This window comes from Anabrus simplex, chromosome 3 (assembly GCF_040414725.1).
Source record: "Anabrus simplex isolate iqAnaSimp1 chromosome 3, ASM4041472v1, whole genome shotgun sequence".
Lineage (NCBI taxonomy): Eukaryota > Metazoa > Arthropoda > Insecta > Orthoptera > Tettigoniidae > Anabrus > Anabrus simplex.
The window spans coordinates 428,045,618-428,071,665 of record NC_090267.1 but is presented as its reverse complement, the minus strand read 5'-3'; the positions used below and the strand labels follow the sequence as shown (position 1 = coordinate 428,071,665).

The 26,048-nt window shown below is 40.7% G+C and overlaps 1 protein-coding gene across 1 annotated transcript in view; it reads right to left on the bottom strand.

Annotated features, from left to right (window-relative positions):
* Positions 1-26,048, bottom strand: part of Elp4 (Elongator complex protein 4) — a 93,515-nt gene that overhangs the window by 54,356 nt on the left and 13,111 nt on the right. Inside the window, exon 2 of the mRNA XM_067144578.2 lies at positions 19,634-19,669. Within this exon, the coding sequence (XP_067000679.1) occupies positions 19,634-19,669 (36 nt within the window). The remainder of the gene's footprint in view (positions 1-19,633; positions 19,670-26,048) is intronic.

Below are 26,048 nucleotides of genomic sequence, written 5' to 3'. Positions count from 1 at the left end.
CTGTCGTTACTTCGCTTGATTGCAGCGAATACATCAGGATTAGCTCTACATAGACTGTTGCCAGATTCCACTGACGTCAACATGTACAGTAGTTGACAGGCAATTGTAATGCGGATTACGGCACAAATTATACTCACTGTCCGTGAAAAATAAACAACAATGAATGATAAATGGCATCTCGATATTTAACATAACAGAAAAGAAAGGTAGATTTGAATTTATGGCTGAAACATAAATACGTAATAAATCAATCATAACAGTGCATATAAGTAAAACTTCACACATTTAATATTCTAATCAAGTAAAATTCTAGCGAGGAACTTAGAAGAGGCAATATTAAAACAATAAAAAGTACAGTACCGGTACTTTACCTAATCAGAACATGATAAAGGACGAACGCCTTCCAAGTAAGCGCTTCTTCGATTTCCCAGGTGTTCTTACCAATCCTTGGTGCAGTCGTTCGCTGCGCGCGGTATTAATGCTCCACTCCGAAACACAAGTGAACTCGGATGTCAGCTTCGCAAATCCTTTAAAGCTAAAGTCGGGTATTTCTTACAAAATTTATGAAACACATTCAATGCAATTGCCTTCTCGCAACTTTTCAAAGGTTTCCCTTTGCGATGCTTAACGAACTCAACTCTGTGATCCACACTGCACAAGAACAAGTAATGTCTCACCCACGCACTGTATCTGCTTGCTTCCCAAGCTCACAGCTTAACAAAATGGCGGGTCAAGCATGAGCGAATGCGTCCCTTGTGCTCTTCAATTTGAAATGCTTGTTTATATTAAATAACATTGAATACAAATAGTTTTTTGTATATTTCTCTGACTTAAATTATTTGACGAATTATATTTCGGACATTTTGCACCTAGGATCGCATTAGCCATGATGTGGCTAACGAACTAGTTTAATGTCTCTGCGTAAGTGTCCTGCGGCAGCACTACCAATAAACGTTAACCCAAGCACGTGCTTATGTTTACATCACGACTGGTTCTCTGGGTGAAATCTGTACAGGCTGCCTCCCGCTAAATGTGGTCCTGAGGCAGCCCATCCAGAGCCTTGTGGACTAGCTGCTCCACATCTTGCGCGAATTCCTGCAGCGTCTCATTAGCGCGCTGGGTCCTCTTCCTCAGCTGGACTCGGTAGGCGGCTACCAGCTGGTGGTCACCGTATCGGCTGTTGATCGCTCTAACAATCTCCTCGTAGGTGGCACCCGGCTGGAGGTTGTGTAGCACTTCCGCTACTGTTCCTTGCAGTTCGGCTATTAGGTGCACGGCCCTTTCTTCTGATGTCCAACCGTTGTGCCCGCACACGGTCTCGAATTGAGTCCAGAAGGTCCTTCACGATGTGGTCCCGTTGAAACGCGAGGGTTTTACCTTCCCAGCGCTGGAGCCTCTGTCGCGGCTGGTGGTCCTAGCACGAGTCTCCATGGCTGTCACTCTTGTACGAAGGGCGCTTACTTTCTCTTTCAGGTCTCGAACCCGACTCCAAAACCTGCGGTATTTCCTTGATCTGTTTTTCAACCAGTTCCTGTACGTCCTGCATAATGTCACTCTTTTATCTTCTTTTGAGAGAGCGCACTTCCTGTTCTAATTTACTTTGTCCACTCTTAACCCCTTAACTGGATACTAAATTCTCCACATGCGTAACCTTCCCCGAGTACTTTTTCCCCACTTTGTAATATTTAATTATTTCCTTCCTAAATGTGTACCATACATAATTAGTTTAATCAAATACGATAGTTATTATTATTATTATTATTATTCAATAATGGGATACTAACATTATGAAACTGTTGAAATACCCGCACAATCGAGCTGATCTACTTTACATTTGGAAGCCATGCTTCGCGACATAAATGGCTGCGGAGGAACTTCGTGCAAGGCACCAAAACAAATACATTTCACGAAGCTGCGACAGCTCTAAAAAATAATACACAGCGTGATCTCGTGGAAAACATATCAACTAATGCGATAGATTCCATGACAACACCATATGCCTTCTCGCTGCTCAAGATAAATTTTACGATCGACTAAGGCCGTCATACCCAGAGTAGAAGCCCAGCGCGAAAACTTCTAAAGACGTCATACCCACTTAAGGGGTTAATTTAATTCAATTCCAGTTTCAGTTCGCTCTTGATTTCGTCTTGTTTGGATGAGCGTTCGGTAAACTTATCGAGGAGAGCCTGAAACTGTTCGCTATCCATTTTACTATTTGCTAGAGATTGCTAGTTATGAAATTACTGCTACCAGTCGATCCCAGTTGTGACGAGTTGGTGGGGTAGTAAGGTAAATTAACACTAGACTGGTAGCTTCTATACTAAAATTTATTAACTAATGCTAATTATCACACCTCGGTACACAGTCAGGATTCCCGACTACACACTTCTCTAGGTCTCTTTCTTGACAAAATCTTGACGCAACAACACTTTCTACTGTTATTTTTTTTTCTTCTCTCTGTTTTTCCAATCACAGAGTCTAAGAGTAAATGGGCGGACCAGATGGTGACGTCGCCAGACTCTCTCAAATTCTGAATTGGCGAACATGGTAATCATTACAATATTTACAAAAAAAATAACTGAGAGAATAAAAGAAACAATCAACGAACATCTCCGAGAAAATCAATTTGGGTTCAGAAAAGGAAGATCAACTTTAATCGCAATAGAACTTTTGTTAAATGATATCTGGGAAGCCCTTGAAGGAAAAGAAAAGTTTTACGCCATATTTATAGACTTCACTAAAGCTTTTGATTTCATAAACTGGAAGCTGGTAATAAAGAAACGAGAAGAGACTCTAGGCAAGAACAATATATGGATGAGAAGTGTAACCTCAATGCTCCAATGGAACAAAATAAGAATCTCGGATAATCTTTCAGTCTCAGAGCCGATACTCCAAACAAACGGAGTACTACAGGGAGATCCACTAAGCCCTTTACTGTTCACTCTGGCAGTTGAAGAAATAATGCGAATAACCCAAAAAGAGGACATAGTAGCATACGCATACGATATAGTGGTTGGATCAAAAGACATCATTAAACTCCAAAACACTATAAATGACAGAGAAATGGTGCTTCAAGCATGAGTTTGAGATCAACTTATCTAAGACAGAAATGATTGTCTTTAGACAAGGAGGAAAGGCCCCAGCATTGGCAGAAATCAACATCAAGAGGACGACAATAAACATCGTAAAAGATTTCAAGTATCTAGGTATCACGCTGCAAACAAGCGCTAAATGTTTCACTAAGCATATAACTGAGAAAGCAACGCAAGCAACAAGGGCGATGCATGCGATAGGCTACATTAGAACCCTCACCATAAGACAGCAATGATTCTATTTAGAGCCAATACTAACGTATGGGATAGAAGTTATATGGTAACATCTCACTGAAAAGAACCTGTCCGTACTAGAAAGGGTAAAAGCATTATACATAAAAAGAGCACTACGAGTGTCAAAGACTACACGCTCCAGTCTAGTCTACCTCCTCGCAAGAGAAACATTCCTTATCGAGGATCTAAGGACACTTTTGACTCTACCTAACACGAGAGCCTCAGAAAATCTTCTATCAACATTAAAAGCAAAGAGAGGAGAAATACCCCAAGAGTTCTATGGAGCGGGGGCCATGATAGACCAGACATGGAAAAAATCGAATTTTGAGATGAGGCACATGTTTACTAGACTAGCGGTACACGGTTTTCATCATCTCATCTGTATGAACACATTATATCATGAGCCAGCTGAGACGTGTGAGTGCAACTTATGCGGAAAAACATGTGAATGTTACCAAATAGAACTGTGCAGGAAAAGAACTAAATCAATTAAAGACAATGCAAACCAAGGCGCCAGAGTGCAAACTTGAAATTACTTGAATAATTTATATCTGCATGTAATTTACCTCTTTTTGTCTGGTTTGATAAAACGAGCTGCGGGTTTAATAAAGGTTATTTCAGAGAAGCTCAAATTGTAGGATTTTACCAAGATACAGCAGATATTTTAGATTCAGGAAGTCAAATGGACTGAGTAGCTAATGACCTATTCAAAGTATTTGATAGGGTTGATACTGGGAGACAAATGACCAAAATCAGTGCTATTGGACTAGACAAAGGAGTAGCCGAATGGGTGGCTGAATTTCTAGAAAAAAGGACTCAGAAAATCAGAGTAGGTAAAGCATTATTTAATTTATTGTGTAATGATTTGGGGGGAGGGGTGACCCAAAGATCAGTATTATTGGGCCTTTATGTTTTCTTAGTAGGATTTTCAAAAGACATCAGTTCACAAACCATGAATGACTGCAAGGATCCTGAATTTTTACAATTTAGATGATGGTAACAAAATTTATTAAAAATATTGTAAAGAAAGAAAACACTAAACAATTTATCATTTAGGAGTAGTACAAGTCATGATTTAAAATAATCGCTGAATCTTTTTTTAAATGCCATATTTTCCAGAGTTGTAAGCTGGATTCCATGCTTTTCAAGATTTCTCATGTTTGCTTTGGTACACTGCCTCTGCTTCCAAATAGCAGACCCATCACAGACTAGTTTTCTGGGTAAATGTTATGTCTCTCACTCAGATACAGGATGCATGGTTCATAAATACTCTTCATTTCCTGGTCAACATCCTTGGCCTGGCATAAGTCTCTTTTAAACCGCATGGTTGGATAAAAAATAATAGCTGTTCCGAGTCTGCTGGTGAATGGCAAAAATATCTGCTCTTCTGTTGGACCCCATGGATGAGATACAGTGTACTTCTTCATTAATTCTCCACTTCAAATATCTCCGTGCAGAGGCTCTGTGATGACAGATGTTCCTTAGCAATTTTTCTTCATGGCAATATCCAAAAACATGATCAAGAGTTTCATTCTCGCCAGTCTAGGTGATGGCAGCGAATCGTACTAGGACATCCACCAGGAAATGCTCGAACCACCGAGATGTTACACAACATTTTGAGAGCATTTGCCTATTTGGAATTTGACAGTCCCTTCTGGTCACTTATCCAGAAGTTTGCTTTAGGGTGATCGGCATAAAATTCAATGCCTTTCCCTCTTAAAGAGTGTAGAGTCCCAAGTGTGGAAGCTTATTTCCCATAGTAGTTTACGAATTGACTAATAAAAATATAAATTATATGAGTATAAATGATACGAGTAAAGACCTCCTCTGCAAACTATGTGACCTTGCCGCGGTGGGGAGGCTTGCGTGTCCCAATGATGCAGATAGCCGAGCCGCAGGTGCAACCATATCGGATGGGTATCTGTTGAGAGACCAGACTAATGAATGGTTCATCGAAAGGGGGGTAGCAGCCTTTCGGTAGTTGCAAGGATGGCAGTCTAGATGATTAACTGATACGGCCTTGTAATAATACTCAACATGGCTTAGCTGTGTTGATACTGCTACACGGCTGAAAGCAACAGGAAACTACAGCCGTAACTACCTCCCGAGGACGTGCAGCTCTCTCTGTATGAACTGTATGCACTGATGATGGTTTCCTCCCGGGTAAAATATTCTGGAGGTAAACTAGTCCCCTATTCGGATTTCCGGGTGGGGACTACACGAGAGGGGGCAATCATCAGGAAGATGGATACTGACATTCTGCGAGTCGGAGCGTGGAATGTCAGAAGTTTGAATCGTTGTGGTAGGTTAGAGAATCTGAAAAGGGAGGTGCATAGACTAAAGTTAGATGAAGTTGGTATAAGTGAAGTACGTTGGCAGGAAGAACAAGATTTTTGGTCAGGCGACTACCAAATTATCAACACAAAATCAAACAGAGGAAATGCAGGAGTTGGTTTAATAATGAATAAGAAAATAGGGCAGCGGGTTAGCTACTACGACAAGCATAGTGAAAGAATTATTGTCGTCCAGATAGACACCAAACCAATGCCCACCACAATAGTGCAGGTCTATATGCCTACTAGTTCAGCGGATGATGAAGAAATCAAAAGAATATATGAGGAGATAGAAGATTTAATACAATATGTAAAAGGTGACGAGAATCTAATTGTGATGGGAGACTGGAATGCAGTGGTAGGCCAAGGAAGAGAAGGTAGTACAGTAGGAGAATTTGGATTGGGACAAAGGAACGAAAGACGAAGTCGGCTGGATGAATTCTGCACTGATCATAATTTAGTCCTTGCTAATACTTGGTTCAAACACCACAAACGACAGCTGTATACGTGGACGAGACCTGGAGACACTGGAAGGTATCAAATAGACTTCATTATGATTAGGCAGAGATTCAGAAACCAGGTGTTGAATCGCAAAACTTTCCCTGGAGCAGACGTGGACTATGACCACAACTTGTTGGTCATGAAATGCCATCTGAAGTTGAAGAAATTGAAGAAAGGAAAGAATGCAAAAAGATGGGATCTAGACAAGTTGAAAGAAAAGAGTGTGAGGGATTGTTTCAAGGAATAGGTTGCACAAGGACTAAATGAAAAGGCTGAAGGAAACACTATAGAGGAAGAGTGGAGAGTAATGAAAAATGAAGCCAGTAGGGCTGCTGAAGAAATGTTAGGAAGGAAGAAAAGATCAACTAAGAATCAGTGGATAACTCAGGAAATACTAGACCTGATTGATGAACAACGAAAATACAAGAATGCTAGAAATTAAGAGGGCAGAAAAGAATACAGGCGATTAAAGAATCAAGTGGATAGAAAGTGCAAGGTAGCTAAGGAAGAATGGCTGAAGGAGAAGTGCAAGGATGTCGAAGGCTGTATGGTCCTGGGAAAGGTAGATGCTGCATACAGGAAAATCAAGGAAACCTTTGGAGAAAGGAAATCTAGGTGTATGAATATTAAGAGCTCAGATGGAAAGCCACTTCTAGGGAAAGAAGACAAAGCAGGAAGTTGGCAGGAATATATCCAGCAGTTGTATCAAGATGAAGATGTAGGTAATTTGGTTAAGGGACAAGAAGAGGCCACTGATGCTGATGAAATGCGTGACCCAATTTTTACGTCAGAGTTTTAAAGATCTGTGAGACAAATAAATAGGAACAAAGCACCTGGAATTGATGACATTCCCTCTGAATTACTGACTGCCTTAGGGGAAACCAGCATGGCAAGGTTATTTCATTTAGTGTGCAAGATGTATGAGACAGGAAAAGTCCCATCCAATTTTCGGCAGAATGTTGTTATACCTATTCCCAAGAAAGCTGGTGCTGACAGGTGTGAAAAGTACCACACCATTAGTTTAGTATCTCATGCCTGCAAAATTTTAACACGTATTATTTACAGAAGAATGGAAAAACAAGTTGAAGCTGAGTTGGGAGAAGATCAATTTGGCTTCAGAAGAAATGTAGGAACACGCGAAGCATTCCTGACTTTACGTCTGATCTTAGAGGATCGAATCAAGAAGGATAAGCCCACGTACATGGCATTCGTAGATCTAGAATAGGCATTCGATAATGTTGGTTGGACCAAGCTCTTTAAGATTCTGAAGATGATGGGGATCAGATACCGAGAGCGAAGAATCATCTACAATCTGTATAGAAATCAGTCTACAGTGATAAGAATCGAGGGCTTTGAAAAAGAAGCAGCAATCCAGAAAGGAGTGAGGCAAGGCTGCAGTTCGTCCCCTCTCCTTTTCAATGTTTACATAGAACAGGCAGTAAAGGAAATCAAAGAGAAATTTGGAAAGGGAATTACAGTCCAAGGAGAGGAAATCAAAACCTTGAGATTTGCCAATGATATTGTTATTTTATCTGAGACTGTAGAAGATCTTGAGAAGTTGCTGAAAGGTATGGATGAAGTCTTGGGTAAGGAGTACAAGATGAAAATAAATAAGTCCAAAACAAAAGTAATGGAGTGCAGTCGAACGAAGGCAGGTGATGTAGGAAATATTAGATTAGGAAACGAAGTCTTAAAGGAAGTAGATGAATATTGTTACTTGGGTAGTAAAATAACTAACGATGGCAGAAGTAAGGAGGACATAAAATGCAGGCTAGCACAAGCAAGGAAGAGCTTTCTTAAGAAAAGAAATTTGCTCACCTCAAACATCGATATCGGAATTAGAAAGATGTTTTTGAAGACTTTCGTGTGGAGCGTGGCATTGTATGGAAGTGAAACATGGACGATAACTAGCTCAGAAAGAAAGAGAATAGAAGCTTTTGAAATGCTGTGTTACAGAAGAATGCTGAAGGTCAGATGGATTGATCGAATCACGAATGAAGAGATACTGAATCGAATTGGTGAGAGGAGATCGATTTGGCTAAATTTGACGAGAAGAAGAGATAGAATGATAGGACACATCTTGAGACACCGAGGGTTTGTTCAGTTGGTTTTTGAAGGAAGTGTAGGTGGTAAGAACGGTAGGGGTAGACCAAGTTATGAATATGACAAGCAGATTAGAGCAGATGTAGGATGCAATAGTTACGTAGAAATGAAAAGGTTAGCACAGGATAGGGTGGCATGGAGGGCTGCAAAAACCAGTCTATGGACTGATGACTCAAACACATGAGTAAAGAACTGGAATCATAGATAAGGCCTGTTGTAGACATTATACTGTATAGCAGGGGTTCACTTATTTTGTTTGCGGCACACTGTTTCGCTATGCTGAGTATAGCAGCACACCCCAACGTACAAGTAACTATGCCTGCTTTAGAGGAATTTCGAACACTAGAGAGCAGTCCCAAAAGATTGATAACCCCAGCAAAGGGTACATGAACCACCGGAACGTTAGTAGAGAAACATGTCGATCACTCCCAAACCTTGGTGAAGCACATATATATATATATATATATATACATACATACAAATCAATCAATGGTCACCTGCAGTCAGTGCAGTACTTCAGTTGGATTTGGAGAGATGTTTAAATGTAGTGCAATTGATTGTTGAATAAGTCATAATATTTGGTGTTATTATAAAACTGAAGCAAATATACAGATATTGTGTTGTAATATGGAGAAGTTTTTAAGTAATCGCCAACGGTTAAACAGCAGTGAAGAACATCAGAGTGAAAATAGAACAAGTGAATCACCCGGAACAAGTGTCAGTGAGAAGCTATTTCCGCATCGTCTGGTGCTGTGCGCAGGTATAAGGATTCTTATTTATGCTTCCGATTTACATTTACTGAATCTAGAAATAGTGAACTTCCAGAGTGTGTTGTATGTGGCAAAAAATTAAGCAATGAATGTATGGTTCCAAGCAAACTAAAGAGACACTTGAGAATGAAACACAGTCACTTGGAAAATAAAATATAAAGATTATTTAAATCGTATACTCTCTTCTCAAATTAAAGAAGGTAAGGCAATGAATCGCTGGCACCGTGGTGTGGAAGTAGCATGCCTGCCTCTTACCCGGAGGTCCTGGGTTCGATTCCTGGCCAGGTCAAGGTCCATTCAGCCTACATACTTACAACCTGACAGTGAGATAGCGAACCCGGTCTAGTAGCTTCTGCAGCTATCAGGAAAGATAGGGCTGATCAGGAGGGGAGGGGATCAAATGAGGTGGGTAGGGTTGAGGCTCTGGTCATGGGGGATTCCATCGTTAGACACGTGGGGAAAGTGTGTGGAGGAAAGGGAACCAGGGTAGAATATTATCCAGGAATTAGGTTGAGGCAGATGTTGAGGAAAGTAGAAGAGAGGGAGGAGGGGAAGGAGAAGGTGGTAGTGTTTCACGTTGGTACAAACAACGTAAGGCAAGCTGATATAAGTACCAACATAGTTGGAGATGTGTGGGATCTGGTAAATGCAGCACGGGTGAAGTTTAAGAAAGCGGAGAGTGTTATTAGTGGAATACTATATAGGAGGGATACTGACTGGAGGGTGATTGGGGATTTAAATGAGACTATGGAGTGGGTATGTGGGAAACTGGGAGTGAAATTTCTAGATCCTAATGGGTGGGTAGGAGAAAGGGATCAGCGCTCGGATGGCCTTCATTTAAACCGCAGTGGTACGTATAAGTTAGGAAATTTGTTTGGAAGGGTAATAGGGAGGTACATTCAGGGAAACGGGATGGCCTAGGGAGCGGTGATAAGGGAACAGGGAACTGGAAATCAAGTAGGGATGACATAAAATTGTTAGTGTTGAACTGTAGAAGTATTGTAAAGAAAGGAATAGAATTAAGTAATTTAATAGATATATATTTACCAGATATTGTAATAGGAGTTGAATCATGGCTGAGAAATGATATAATGGATGCAGAAATTTTCTCACGGCACTGGAGTGTGTATCGTAGAGATAGGATAGGAAAGGAGGGAGGGGGAGTTTTCATTCTGGTGAAAGAAGAATTTGTAAGCTACGAAAAAGTTAAAGATGAGACACATGAAATTCTAGGTGTAAGGCTCATTTCTAAAGATAATAGGCAACTTGATATATTTGGAGTGTACAGATCGGGAAAGGGTAGCACTGATGCGGATTCGGAATTATTTGATAGGATAGTCAGCTATGTGGGAAACGACATGGAAAGAAATGTGATTGTAGCGGGAGATCTGAATTTGCCAGATGTCAATTGGGAAGGAAATGCGAACGACAGGAAGCATGACCAACAAATGCCAAATAAGTTAATATGGGAAGGACAGCTGATTCAGAAAGTGATGGAACCAACCAGAGGGACAAATATTTTGGATGTGGTGCTGATAAAACCAGATGAGCTCTATAGGGAAACTGAAGTAATAGATGGTATTAGTGATCATGAAGCTGTTTTTGTGGTAGTTAAAAATAAATGTGATAGAAAGGAAGGTCTTAAAAGTAGGACTGTTAGGCAGTACCATATGGCTAATGAAGCAGGCATGAGGCAGTTTCTAAAAAGTAACTCTATGATCGGTGGAAAACGGTAAATAAAAATGTAAACAGACTCTGGGATGGGTTTAAAGAAATTGTTGAGGAATGCGAAAACAGGTTTGTACCATTAAGGGTGGTAAGGAATTGTACAGACCCACCTTATTATAATAGAGAAATAAAGAGACTAAGAAGGAGGTGCAGACTGGAAAGAAATAGAGTTAGAAATGGCTGTGGAAGTAAGGAGAAATTGAAGGAACTTACTAGAAAATTGAATCTAGCAAAGAAGGCAGCTAAGGATAACATGATGGCAAGCATAATTGGCAGTCATACAAATTTTAGTGAAAAATGGAAGGGTATGTATAGGTATTTTAAGGCAGAAACAGGTTCCAAGAAGGACATTCCAGGAATAATTAATGAACAAGGGGAGTGTGTATGTGAGGATCTTCAAAAGGCAGAAGTATTTAGTCAGCAGTATGTAAAGATTGTTGGTTACAAGGATAATGTCGAGATAGAGGAAGAGACTAAGGCCAAAGAAGTAATAAAATTTACGTATGACAACAATGACATTTACAATAAGATACAAAACTTGAAAACTAGAAAAGCGGCTGGAATTGATCAGATTTCTGGGGATATACTAAAGACAATGGGTTGGGATATAGTACCATATCTGAAGTACTTATTTGATTATTGTTTGGCCGAAGGAGCTATACCAGATGAATGGAGAGTTGCTGTAGTAGCCGCTGTGTATAAAGGAAAGGGTGATAGACATAAAGCTGAAAATTACAGGCCAGTAAGTTTGACATGCATTGTATGTAAGCTTTGGGAAGGCATTCTTTCTGATTATATTAGACATGTTTGTGAAATTAATAACTGGTTTGATAGAAGGCAATTCGGTTTTAGGAAAGGTTATTCCACTGAAGCTCAACTTGTAGGATTCCAGCAAGATATAGCAGATATCTTGGAATCTGGAGGTCAAATGGACTGTATCGCGATTGACATGTCTAAAGCATTTGATAGGGTGGATCATGGGAGACTACTGGCAAAAATGAGTGCAATTGGACTAGACAAAAGAGTGACTGAATGGGTTGCTATATTTCTAGAAAATAGATCTCAGAGAGTTAGAGTAGGTGAAGCTTTGTCTGACCCTGTAATAGTTGAAAGGGGAGTTCCTCAGGGCAGTGTTATCGGACCTTTATGTTTTCTTATATATATATATAAATGATATGAGTAAAGGAGTGGAATCGGAGGTAAGGCTTTTTGCGGATGATGTTATTCTCTATAGAGTGATAAATAAGTTACAAGATTGTGAGCAACTGCAACGTGACCTCGAAAATATTGTGAGATGGACAGCAGGCAATGGTATGTTGATAAACGGGGCTAAAAGTCAGGTTGTGAGTTTTACAAATAGGAAAAGTCCTCTCAGTTTTAATTACTGAGTTGATGGGATGAAAGTTCCTTTTGGGGATCATTGTAAGTATCTAGGTGTTAATATAAGGAAAGACCTTCATTGGGGTAATCACATAAATGGGATTGTAAATAAAGGGTACCGATCTCTGCACATGGTTATGAGGGTGTTTAGGGGTTGTAGTAAGGATGTAAAGGAGAGTGCATATAAGTCTCTGGTAAGACCCCAACTAGAGTATGGTTCCAGTGTATGGAACCCTCACCAGGATTACCTGATTCAAGAACTGGAAAAAATCCAAAGAAAAGCAGCTCGATTTGTTCTGGGTGATTTCCGACAAAAGAGTAGCGTTACAAAAATGTTGCAATGTTTGGGTTGGGAAGAATTGAGAGAAAGAAGAAGAGCTGCTCGACTAAGTGGTATGTTCCGAGCTGTCAGCGGAGAGATGGCGTGGAATGACATTAGTAGACGAATAGGTTTGAATGGCGTCTATAAAAGTAGGAAAGATCACAATATGAAGATAAAGTTGGAATTCAAGAGGACAAACTGGGGCAAATATTCATTTATAGGAAGGGGAGTTAGGGATTGGAATAACTTACCAAGGGAGATGTTCAATAAATTTCCAATTTCTTTGAAATCATTTCGGAAAAGGGTAGGAAAGCAACAGATAGGGAATCTGCCACCTGGGCGACTGCCCTAAATGCAGATCAGTATTGATTGAAAATTGAAAGCCAAAATAACAGTTTGGGGCTGTTGCGCCATGAGGTTTGGTTTGGTAAGGCAATGAATAAAATAATTACAACTTCAGAAAAAGTGCTAGTAGCTAGTTATAAAGTAGCAGAAATAATTGCCAGGAATATGCAGTCCAGCAGCAGAAACTTTGATTTTACCTGCTTGTAAAGAAATAGTTACTCCATGTTAGGAGAGGCTGCCGAGAGGGAGATATCAAAAGTACCTTTGTCAAACGATACAATTGCTCGCCGCATAGAAGACATGTCAGCTGATATTAAAAAAGCAGTGGAAAAATTACACGATGGTAAAAAATGTGCACTTTAACTGGATGATTTAACTGACATAATTAAAAATGTCAATTAATGATCTACATAATGTTTTTAAACAAAGAATCACCCACTGAACAGTTCTATCCCGCAAAAAATTGCCTCTGACGTCAACCCTCAGTTTGCTGACCTCATTAGCGATGAAACTGTGTTTTACAAAGTTGCATACCGAGCTGATATTTTTGGACATTTGAATAATCTCAATGCCAGTATGCAGGCAAAGAAAGAGAATATTCTTATATCAACTCACAAACTGAATGGATCCCTAAGAAAAATTCAACTGTAGAAGTTAAAATGTGAAAAATTGATACTGAAATGCTTCCTTTCACAGCTGATACTGACATCTGTTCCAGTTGATTTTAGAACATCTTTCTGTTTTGGAGAATGAACTGCAAGAATATTTTCCTTCTCTCAACGTGAACAAATGTGACAGGGTTCGCAACCCCTTTGCCATCACTGCAGAGGACACAAAACATTTACCATAAGAAAAGGCAGAAGAATTGGCTGAACTTCAAGCCGATCAAACTTTGAAGCTGAAATTTAGAGAAGAAACACTATTTCAGTGAAAAGAGAGTTCTCAGTGTTACCAGAGCATGCCATATATTAATACAGTTTTCAACAACATATCTGTGCGAACAGGGATTTTCGGCACTGACCTGCAAAACAACGTGAGCGACTTCTTTCTGTAGACCAAGAATTACAGGTGTGTTTGTCTGCGATTCCTCCCTGCATCGAACAGTTGTGCAAAGGTAAACAAACACACATTTCCCACTAAATTGCAAAAATAGTGCAATAGTATTGTTAGAGCATCTTATTTTTTGAGTTCTTACTGTGTGTAGGCTTACGGCGTTCTGTAATTTTAATCCAGTTGAACATGACTTATACGTATATCAAAGGGAAGAGAAAAAACTACTTGTAACTCAGAATTACTTAGAAATCACACACAATGCATCACAAATTTTTTAAAAACCAATGGATTAGACCTGTGTAAATCCTTGCAAATACTAAATACATTAAGACAGAAAATATTATTTTGAACTTGGTCCGTGCACATGGCTCTGAGGTTTGCTCAGTCTACACCAAAAATGAGTACCAGGTTAATTCCTGGGGGCAAAGGTGGCCGGGTGTAGAGCTAACCACTTTACCCCATCAAGTGCTGAGGTTACGGATAGTGGAAGCCTTTACCTTCCACGCCTCCAAGGGCCTTCATGGCCTGTACGGAGATGACTGCTTGCTTGCCTTAAAGAAATCAGACAGTTTGGCTTGTTTCACTTTTCTTGCATTAAGAGTATAAATCTCCTTTTGCAAACATAGTAATGAATTCAAAGCATTTTCACTTCAATTTTTTGCACTGATGTAACCCCTACACACATCGACTGCACTTAACACTTCACTCAGTTCAGGTGTTTCAAGATTCAAGTCGTTATCTCCATCTCCATCACTCTCAATATCACTTGTAGCTGGTCCATCACCACCGAGTTGTTAGCATACATCAGCAAAAATCTCTTCATCCGGTAGTTCTCCACATACAGCCAGATTATCATCGAAATGCATACAAGTATTGAATTCTACACCCTCCGGTAGCGTTAGCTCATTGCCAGACAAAACTTCATCCCCATAATCATCATTAGAGGCAGCCTCTTCTACTAAGACACCAGCTTTGCGGAAACAGTTGCTGATTGTGGAGGATGACACCTGCTTCCAGGCAGCCGAATTAAAGTAAATGGCTTGTAGCAAATTAATGAAGAGAGGTTCATTTCCTGCATCACTCAGCGTTATTAAATGTTGAGCCAGCATTTTTCTGTAATACACTTTGAAATTTGCAATGATGCCCAAATCAAGCGGTTGTAAAACACTGGTACAATTAGGAGGGAAAAATTCCAGTCGGACATTCTCCAGAACGATTTGAGGTGGATGTGCTGCACATTGATCAATAAGAAGAAGGATCTTCTTCTGTTTCTTTTTCATTTTAATGTCCAGTTTTTGTCAACCACTGTTCCATTAGAAGCATAGTTATCCAAGAATTTCTGCTGGATTCATACTCCGTAGGTTTTGTTTTTGCACCCTTAAAACACCTCGGATTCTTCGATTTTCCTATCACAAGTGGAGGAAGTTTTTCAGATCCATCTGCATTGGTGGCGAGAAGTAGTGTTACATGAATTTTACTTTTCTTCCTTCCATGGCATGAGTCACCTTTTTCAGCTAATGTTTTATTAGAAAGGAGATTGTAGAATAGACCGGTCTCATCACAACTGTAAATGTTTGGAGGCTGATAATCGCTTACGATATCCGGCAGAACCTCTTCTTTCCAGTGTTACACCGTGACGTCGTCCACTTTTGAGTCACTGCAAATTGTTCTCCCTGTGATTCCATGACGATCTTTAAATCCTTGCAACCATCCTGATGAAGCCTTGAAATCAGCACTGATACTCATCCTTTTTAGCTAAATCTATTGCCTTTGCCTTCAGCATGTCGCCACTAATTGGTAGAGCTGCGGCCTGCCTTTGCTGGAACCATGTGAAAAGTGCTTTCTCCAATTCTACGTACCTTCCTTCTTGCCAACGGCTGCGCTTTAAACCAAGTTATAAGAACTTATCCAAAATAGCGTCCCTTTCACTGACGACTGTACATAGCGTGGTATAAGCAATCCCTAAGTCTGAAGCAATTTCAGTTTTTGTTTTGTGTGGATTAGCATCCACTTCTCGTGTAACTCTTACATTTTCATCTAGGGTATAACTTTTCCTCTTTCTGTTCTCCAAGGCTAATCAAAAGCAACTGAATGACAAAACTACTATTCAACAGTAAACACCAGATACCGGCACCGTGGACATTTTAATTCTCCGTTGTTCCCACGAAAGAAATTCTCATATTCAAATAAATTTACTGTATTTTCTTTTGTTTCCGGACCGAAACCGCCCACTTTGCTTGTAATGTATCTTAATCTTTGGCAGCATTGTGAAGGTAAATAACGACGAAGGTAGAGGAGGAGCGAGATAGAGAGCGAAGGGACTAGCTCGGTTGGCCTTTGTTAAGCTGCCAGTAAGGGTCAACAATGTCACTCGGCGAAACTCTGTGTTCTGTTCCAGCACCAAAACCCGACCGCTCTACTCCCGCCTAAGCCAACAAAGAGGAAACTTCGTAAATACAGTAGTTTCTTTTAAAAAACCACGTCCTCATTACAATTACGCAAAACTCAGTTATATTTCATTGACACTTAATACGTATAACAGTGAATTACGTATAAACGGATTAGGTATAAATAAGATTTAATTAACACGCTTTTAAATTATATTTTGCTGGGACCTAAAGAAAATTACGTACAAATACGAATTACGCAAAACAGTGTTAGGTATAAAGCAGGTTCAAGTGTAGTATTACTAAAATATTTGAACACACAAGCAATTTTTTCACGGCACACCCTTTGAGAACCGCTGCTGTATAGAGTAGTAAATAAGTTACAGGATCGTGACCAACTACAAAAAGAACTAGACAATGATGTTAGATGGACAGCAGTTAATGGTATAATAAGCGGAGTGAGAAGTCAGTTTGTAAGTTTCACCAAGAGGAAAAGTCCTCTCAGTTTTATCAAGGGTTATGAATTTCATGTTGTTGGTCCGTACTGAACTGAGAATAACATATGAATAGTAACACAGTAAGGTTTCCACCTATTCAGTACTAATATGTATTTACAATGTTATAAATTACATGGAACTAGTTTCGACCCGCCTAGGGGTCATCATCAGCCATATTAAAGCATACATAAGTATTTTGTCGAATCCTAAAAACATGTTATTTTTAACTGTAATAATCGTATGGATTTTATAATTTATAAAGTGAAGTTTGGTAATGAGATGAGAAATGTTAGTATGGTACAGGTGAGTAGTAAATAATAATATATATACAAACAAGTTTGGAACAAAGTACTAGTGGGGTGCTTAGGGTTGTAAAATATAACCTCGTGGATGTCAGTAGTCTTCGTACTAAAGAAACAATGTAAAATAACACATATAAACTGAATAGGTGGAAACCTTACTGTGTTACTATTCATATGTTACTCTCAGTTTTAGTTACTGTGTTGATGGGGTGATAGTACCTCATTGGGATCACTGTAAGTACCTACGCGCCATGCTGAGCGGCTCAGACGGTTGAGGTGCTGGCCTTCTGATCCCAACTTCGCAGGTTTGATCCTGGCTCAGCCTGGTGGTATTTGAAGATGCTCAAACAGGTCAGCCTCCTGTTGGTAGATTTACTGGCATGTAAAAGAACTCCTGCGGGACTAAATTCCAGCACCTCAGCGTCTCCAAAAATCGTAAAAGTAGTTAGTGGGACGTAAAGCAATTAATATTATCAGTACCTAGGTGTTGCTACTTGCTATTTGCTTTATGTCGCACCGACACAGATATGTCTTACGGCGACGATGGGATAGGAAAGGCCTAGGAATTGGAAGGAAGCGGCCATGGCCTTAATTAAGGTACAGCCCTGACATTTGCCTGGTGTGAAAATGGGAAACCATGAAAAATCATCTTTAGGGCTGCCGACAGTGGGACTCGAACCCACTATCTCCCGATTACTGGATACTGGGCGCACTTAAGCGACTGCAGCTATCGAGCTCGGTCTAGGTGTTGCTATAAGGAATGATCTTCGTTGGGGTAATAACATTATTAGGAGGTTATAAAGAAAGGTTTTTTTAGGGGTTGTAGTCAGGATGTAAAGGAGAAGGCATGTAAGTCTCTGGTAACACCCCAATTAGAGTACAGTTCCAGTGACATAAAAGTTCTGGGAAAGCATTTCTGATTATAGACATTTGCAGAATTACTAACTGGTCTGATAGAAGGCACTGTAGGTTTAGGAAAGATTATTTCAGAGAGATCCAACTTGTATAATTCCAGCAAGATATAGCAGATATTTTAGTTTGATGAAGTCAAATGGACTGAGTCACTAATTATCTATCCACAGTTTTTGATAAGGTAAATCATGGGAGACGACCGACGAAATTGAGGGCTATTGGTCTAGACAAAAAAGTGTTTGAATGGGCGGCTAAATTTCTAGAAAAGAGATCTCAGAGAATTATAGTAGATGAAACACTACCTCATCCTGTATAATAACTGCATGCAACATGTGCATCTGTGAGGATGGGGCCCTATTTCGGACAAATTCTAATGCTGATGACGACACCTACAACCAGCCTCCGAGCCATTGGGATTAATCAGTTAAAGTTAAAAACCCAACCCAGCCAGGAACTGAACCTGGGACCGCTTGAACCAAAGCCCAGCATTTAGCATGGATCCAGACATCCTTTAATGATAAAGAGGAGGTTCCGCAAGATAGCATTATTGGACATTTATGTTACCCTTATTAGTAACTTCTGGTATAATTTAAATTCTAACTTGCTGAAATTACATTCTAGTGCCTACTACAAATGGTACTTTCTTATGCATATCTTTTAACAAAGACACATTACATAAACAAAACTTGGGAACAAAATACTCAGATTTGTGACCAACACATTTTCTTCAAATTTATCAGTTTGCTTTACTGGCTACTGCCTGTTTTTGGATGTGATTTCCAACACGTCAAAGATTTTGTTGTTTGAGGTCTGGCTCATACCGACCCAGTTTTATAGGGGTGTAAGATCTGAGAGACAGCAACATTAGCATTGGAAATCACAGCCTGTAGATGAGGACCATTGTATGTAATGTGTTTATGAACATCAGACTAATGGGACAACTACTAATCAAATACGATGACACGAAGAGTGGTGGTGATTACTGTTTTAAGAGGAAGTACAACTAGGCAACCATCCTCTATATGACACTAATCAGAGAGAAAAAATGGAAGGGATCCAACACTTCAAAAAATGAAGGTATAGGCCAAAGGAAGACAAGAGCCACGAAGGGCGTGAAAATGTAAGACTCCCTAGGCATCGAATGCTCTCGCCGTGGTCGGAAAAGAACGAGTTGATCAAGGGAGGCCGCATTGGATAGATGAGAGTTTGGAGCCTGGCACAAGTAAATGGAAGCAATGCCAGGACTCATGGCAATCCATGCTCCCAAGTTGAGAGCCCTGGGGCCCCTTTTAGTGACCTCTTATGACAGGCAGGGGATACCGTGGGTGTGATTCTACCGCTCCCACTTACAGGGGCAGATGACACAAAGAGGAAATCACAGCCTATTTATTTTGTACACTCAATCACATAAAATGTTAGCTAGTCGCCAAATTTTGTGCAGTTGGGTGCACAATCTAAACACAGCCATCTTGTAATTGGTTGGTGTAATAGCAGGATACCGTGTTACCAGGGTTATTCAAGATCTGCAATGGCTTAGGGTTTGTTCATTTGTTGTGTACTTTCCTTTACAGTACACCCTTTGGTTATTATTCAGATTTGTATATTTATAATATTTATAATATTACAACCTCTACCTATGACATAATCTATTCTGATAATTTTTAATATACCAACCTATTAAAATAACAGTTCCAACAGGAATGCCACCACCTAGGAAAGAGAGCATAAATATAATTAGAACAAAGTAACTCTTACGAAATATACATTTTAATTTCAACATCACTAAAAAACTAGGTAGAAATTCAGTAGCAATTCTAATGGAATTGAAATGATAGACATGTAAAATATCTTCTAGAGAATAGATGTGATCACTATGAGAGAAACGGACCAACCCGCCAGTCCCCAGAATGAAATGTAACACACGCCATTCTGCATTGCTCAAGCATGCACTAATATTTCCATTGGCTGAGATACACTAGTGATCAGAAGTTAAGCACATGTTACGAGTAAGCACGGCAACAGGAAATAGACTGCAAATCGCACGACATATGCACCTACCAACCTTACGTGTTCGCTCTGTATAGAAAAGGGGTGTTCCCTGCTTTGACTAGCGGTGTAAACGCAAGGTACACCCAGCCAGTGCCTGTGTCCCATATTCCCTCAGTCGTGTTTGCCCTGTTATAGTGTGTGGAGTGTAGCCTCATGGTGAACGTGACAACATAATGGCACGATGCCATTTGGACCCCGTTTTTCAGGGCAGAATACTCAGCTGCCTGGAAGCAGGCCAGACACAGACTGAAGTCACCGTATCCTTGAATGTGCCACAAATTGTCATTTCCAGGCTTTGGAGACTATTTCGAAACACAAAAGATGTTAGTCGTAGGCCAGTACCAGATCGACCAAGGGTAACCACCCCACAGCAGGACCAATATCTGGCCTTAACCGCCCGATGAAATCGGAGTGCACCTGCAAGACAATTGTCGGCGGTGCTTGCAGCCGTCTCAGGGGTTGCCGTTTCCTGGCAAACTGAGTACCGGAGGCTCAGAACAGTAGGGCTGTTTACCCGACGTCCAGCGGTGTGCGTAAAGCTCACTCAGCTCAGAGATGGGCCTGTTTACTGTGGAGCAGTCAATATCGAAACTGAACCATGAACGAATGGAGGCATGTGCTCTTCACAGATGAATCTCGCTTCAGTCTGCAGAACGACTCCCATCGCACATCAATCTAAAGAGAACCAGGTAGCCGATACAACCACAGGAACATCGTGGAATGGGATCAGTATGGTGGTGGTGGCGTCATAGTGTAGGGCGTCATCATGTTGAATGGCCGTGTGGACCTGCGCACCTTCAGGGATGGTCCGAGGAACACTGTTAACGCTCGGAGATACAGGGATGAGGTACTGAGATCACATGTTCGACTCTTTAGAGGTGCAGTTGGTCCAGACTTCCTCTTAATGGACGATAATGCCCGACCGCACCGCGCTGCTCTGGTGGATGAATTTCTGGCTGGGGAAGACATTCATCGCATGGACTGGCCAGCGAGGTCTGCGGATATGAATCCTATAGAACATGCCTGGGGTGCATTGGGGAGGTGAATTGCATCCCGTCAGCCTCCACCAAGGACCCTCCAAGACCTTCGCATTGCCCTTTCAGAGGAATGGGATCGACTGCCACAAGAGCTCTTGAACCATCTGATAGAGCGCATGCCACGTCGCTGCGAAGCATGTGTGGCCATTAGGGGAAACCATACACCCTATTAACAGCATATTTTGTGTTGGAAGGCACTGCCACATTGTTAGTTGTTGTCAAAGGTGTACTTCAGCTATCAGAACCTTTCGGACACTGTTTTCTTGGAGAAATTGTGTGACATATGGTGTGAGAGTCCGGTTCCGCTTGTTCAGCAATCTGTCTGACATCCCTATCAGGCAGTATGGCCTCGTTTAGTGATTATGCTTAACTTTTGGACAGTAGTGTATAATTGGATATGACATCGTTTCCAGAAATAAAGATAAATGCATTCGGTTACCAACCCGCACACGATAAAAAACACAACTAAAGGCAACCAGTACTAACGCCAGGTTCATGACCTGTCTTTGCATATGCAGGCCAATCAATCTCTGTTATGAGAACAGTGGCCTCTTTGGGGCCACACTCTCTTCAAGAGACTTTTCTTCTCTGGCCGCGGCTCACACTGCCCACATGGCAAGGCAAAAAGAAACCACTTTCCCTTTGTGAAAATCAAATGATCGTAAATATGTCTCCCGGTTATTGCCATCCATCAATGGTCGCTAATTTCAGATGGCACCCAGCAATAAGACATAGCCTGCACAGTTGCTAGGTAACATTGACCATCCATCCATAACTTACATCACGCATTTTGTCGTGTCACGCTACAAAATTTTTCAGATGAACCCCAGCCACAAGACATTTATGACAAAAGGTAATTTATTAGAGTATTCCATCTTTGTACACATTCCCTCCGGCCTTAACCTGGGGCTTATGCTCCCAGACCACCTCTGTTGCCACACCTAACAACATACACTAATTCCTAAGTTCAAAAGTCTATGAGAAAGAAACGAATGACAGTGAAATTGCGCCTAGATGCCTGTGCTGCAAACGTTGACTCACAGTGCTAATATTCTGCAGTACATACTGAAGCGTTGCCAAAAATTAACACAACAAACGTTTAAGTAATGAATATAACGGTCAACAAATTAAATTTCATAGGTAACGCTGTGACACAAGCTGATAGAGCAAGCCCTTCATTGTCCATTTTCATTTGGTGTGATTAAAACTAACAAAAAGAGAGAGAGAACACAACAAACTTTTAAGAAATTCATTCCTGGGGGCAAAGGCAGCCGGACATAGAGCTAACCACTCTATCCCAACAAGTGCCCAGGTTACGGATAGTGGAAGCCTTTACCTTCTACCTCTCCAATGCCCTTACTTGCCATTGGGACTGGGGTCCACTTCTGCCATATAAATCGTTGACCATGTTCTCCTCTCCAGTGAATTTATATTATGTAATTTCCCACACAGAAGCTTTGTCTGGCCTCCAAAAGGAGGGATCCTCTGCCCGTATCTGCTGGTCCCACCCCGCCCTTCGGGTGTCAAGTTTGGTAATTGCCACTTGCTTGACCCTCGGCCAGACAGTCACAGGTAGTACTGTCTACTGTCATATACGGTAGCAGGAAGATCCTGACCTGTTTATTCTTTGGGAATAATTATAGCAAAAATAGCTCACTGAGATATAAAAAGGACTGAAATTATACTTAAACTTCATGTGGGAAGGAATATTATTGATTATTGATTTGTATAGGCCGACTAGGCACCATGACATTCAACTATTGCCTTTAGGGTGGGTTTTGATATTTACCCAATAACTGTGCATCCTCTGGCCATGTTGTTCGTTCCTCTCCTTTCTCCACATGGTATCCATGTTCCTTCTTGAAAGTTTGCTCTGGAACCTCATTTGTTTAACCTCCAGGGAAGGTCCGGTCTTTTAAGTTTCTTTCTGTCCCTCCCAGTTCCTGCAGGTCTTTGCTTACTTCCATCAACCATGGTGACTTGGTCGTCCTCTTATGCCAGTAAGTGAGAAGCTGATTGATCAGCTTGGCAGGATGCATCCTGCAGACATGTCCATAAAACGCACCTGGCCACTATCATGATATTTGTAGAGCTCTTGGTTGTGTTGCCTTCGTATCTGTTCCTTGATTGGTCCTAAATATCTTCATCAATATTTTTCTCTCCTGGATTTCGAGCTTCCTGTTGAATATTGAATGATCTGAAGCATATAAGACTTCAGGGTAGATGACTGTTTGATAGTGCTTCATTTTAGTGTTTTGGAGAGACACTTTTTATTGCAGGTGTTCTTGGTCAGTTGGCATGACAGTCCTACTTTGTTAACTTGAGATGACAATGCTACTCCTTCAGGGAGACTGGGTTCTAACCATTTTCACAGGTACTTAAACCTGTTGGTTTTCATGATCCTTCCCTGCTCCAGATGTAGTGTACAAGAGGATTCACTGATTTTCGTGATGTATTGTGTTTTCTCAATTGACATGTGTAGCCCTTCCTTTGCTGCTTGTCTTCTGAGAACAGTGAGCTGTTTTATTGAAGTTTCTATTGAATTAGAAGTGCCAGGTCATCAGCGAATGCCAGGCAATCAATATTGAGTCCATTGCGCTTGTATCCTAGAGAGATATGGAATCCCTTGTTTAGCTAAATTCTTTCGCCACTCTATTATTACTTTTTCCATTGCATAGTTACGAGGGAAGGGGAGAGAGCATCGAGAGCATTTCCCTGTCTTGATGTCTTAACTGAGTGTGTTCGTCTGAACTTCACTTATGAACTGAAGAGTGTTCCTCTGAACTTCACTCATGAACTGATATTACTTAAATCTACTGGATAAGGTTATGGGTCTTCTGGTCCAGTTTTACTTTGTGCAGGATTTTCATGAGAGTCAACTGAGTCATACACCCTCTTAAAATCAACAAAGACAATGACATATTTCTTACAAGCCATGTTTACCTGTCGTAGCACTGACTTCAGGTTCAGTATCTGTTCAGTACAAGAGCATCCTTTTCTGAATCCCCCTTGGTATTCTCGTAACTGTGGGTCTAGTTGGGGTTCAGCTCTGTGTAAATTGCAGAAAATTTTGTATGTGACATGTACCAATGAGATTACTCAATAGTTGTTGATGTCCGTCAAGTCTCCCTTCTTGTGCAAGGATGAATCAAACAGAAGTCCAGACACTAGGCAATGTTTCGGTCTCCCAAACGTTTTGTAGGATCTCCATTAAACTTTTGACAGTCTTCTATAGTTCAGCTACTATTGATTCATCACCTGATGTTTTGTTGGTTTTCAAGAACTGAATTATTTTTATCACTTCTTCTTTAGTTGGTGATAGAGTTTGGTTGCATGATGATGTCCTGATAAGCAAAGAATGTAACAGGCAATTCACAGTTAAGGAGATTCTCAAAGTACTTTGCCACAAGGTGGCAGCTGTCTGTATCATTACAAGCTATCTTCCCATCTGGTTCTCTGAAGTGGAGGTTGAGTGGGTTATAGCAGCTGAGGTTCTGTTTAAAGCTTCTGCAGTTGTTCTTCTTGAAGTCTTCATCCAACTGTGTCAATGGGTCCTTTGTGAACTGACCTTTTACTTGTCTGATGGTTCTGGCAGTTAACTTCCGAGGCTCTATGCAATTATCCCTGTTGTATTGTACCTTCTGCGAGTTCCACTTTAGTTAGCCTGTCTGTCTCCACGTCACTGCTTCTTCGCAGGTATTTGTCCACCAGACATGCTTCTTCTGTTTTAGCAATGGAGCAGTCTCGGTAGCAACTTTTGCTAAGTTGTCCCTCAGTTCACCCTAACTACATTCCAGTGCTTCCAATTTCTCTGTGAACTGGATGCAAGTTGAAATTTTCTCTAAATCACACTTAGTAAGCTTGAGTGACATTGTTTTCATGTTCCTAGGTATGAAACTTAGCTCTTAGCCTTATTTTGGAGAGGTAGTGTTCTGAGTCCAAATTTGCTCCTCTCAATACTCTTATTTTCTGGATTTCTCTGCAACTCCCTTGAGATAGCAAATGGTCTATCTGAAACTCTCCCAAAGGGTTGTTGGGTGATGTCCAAGTCCTCTGCTTCTGTTACCGCTTGAAGGCTGTTGACTTCATTACCAAGTTGAAGGCCTTACTCCGTCCAACTAGGCACTCTCCATTCTTGTTGGTCCGTATGCGGACTGCGCACTCTCCCACAATGTGTCTAAACTTGCATTCTTTCCCTAACTGGGCAGTGAAATCGCCAATTAGGATAATTGTATGGTGCTCTGTGACCACTTGTGTCTAGGGAATGACGAGGTGCAGCCACAATCGGCTATGCTTGGGACTGCTCGAGAAATCTCAGCGTTTAGTACCTCCTACCTAGCGATTTTGCACCACATGCGGAGAATGCATCTCAGTATTGCTTGTTTTGTGTAAGTTAACTTCACAAGTCTTTAGCCGAGTCTGCCATATAATTTCATGGGTATTGAGTCTTTTTTAAAAAATCGTGGTTGGTTTGCCGTTTAATTTCACGGGTAATAAGATTTATTTTAAATCGTGGTGCTGTGAAGTACAGGCAGAATTAATAGACTTCTACAGTGTTTTGGGGATCCAGGTCATGAAATAGTGAATTAGTTATGTGTATAAAGTGCTTTATTGCGCATTGAAGTGAATTTTTTGTGCTTGCACGATGGACAATTTCGTATGTAGTGAGTGTACTAAATTCTTCAACTACAGGGAAAAAATCACCACACAAAAATAAAGCACACTAACAAAAACGCTAAATTTTTGTGTGATTTGTGTAGTTTCACCTCTCACACAAAATACAGTTTAGAATGGCATAAAAATTCACAACATAAGAGACTATGAAGTGTGAACAACCTCAAGTGAAATGCCCGCTTTGTGTAGAAGAATGTCCTACAAAATCTGATATGGTGGCACATTTTATCAATTTTCACGAGATTTGTATCGCGAATGAAAGTTTAAAATGTGCAAATGAAGAGGATTTCCTTAAGTGAAAAAGTGAAACAGAAAATGAGCAAGTGTGT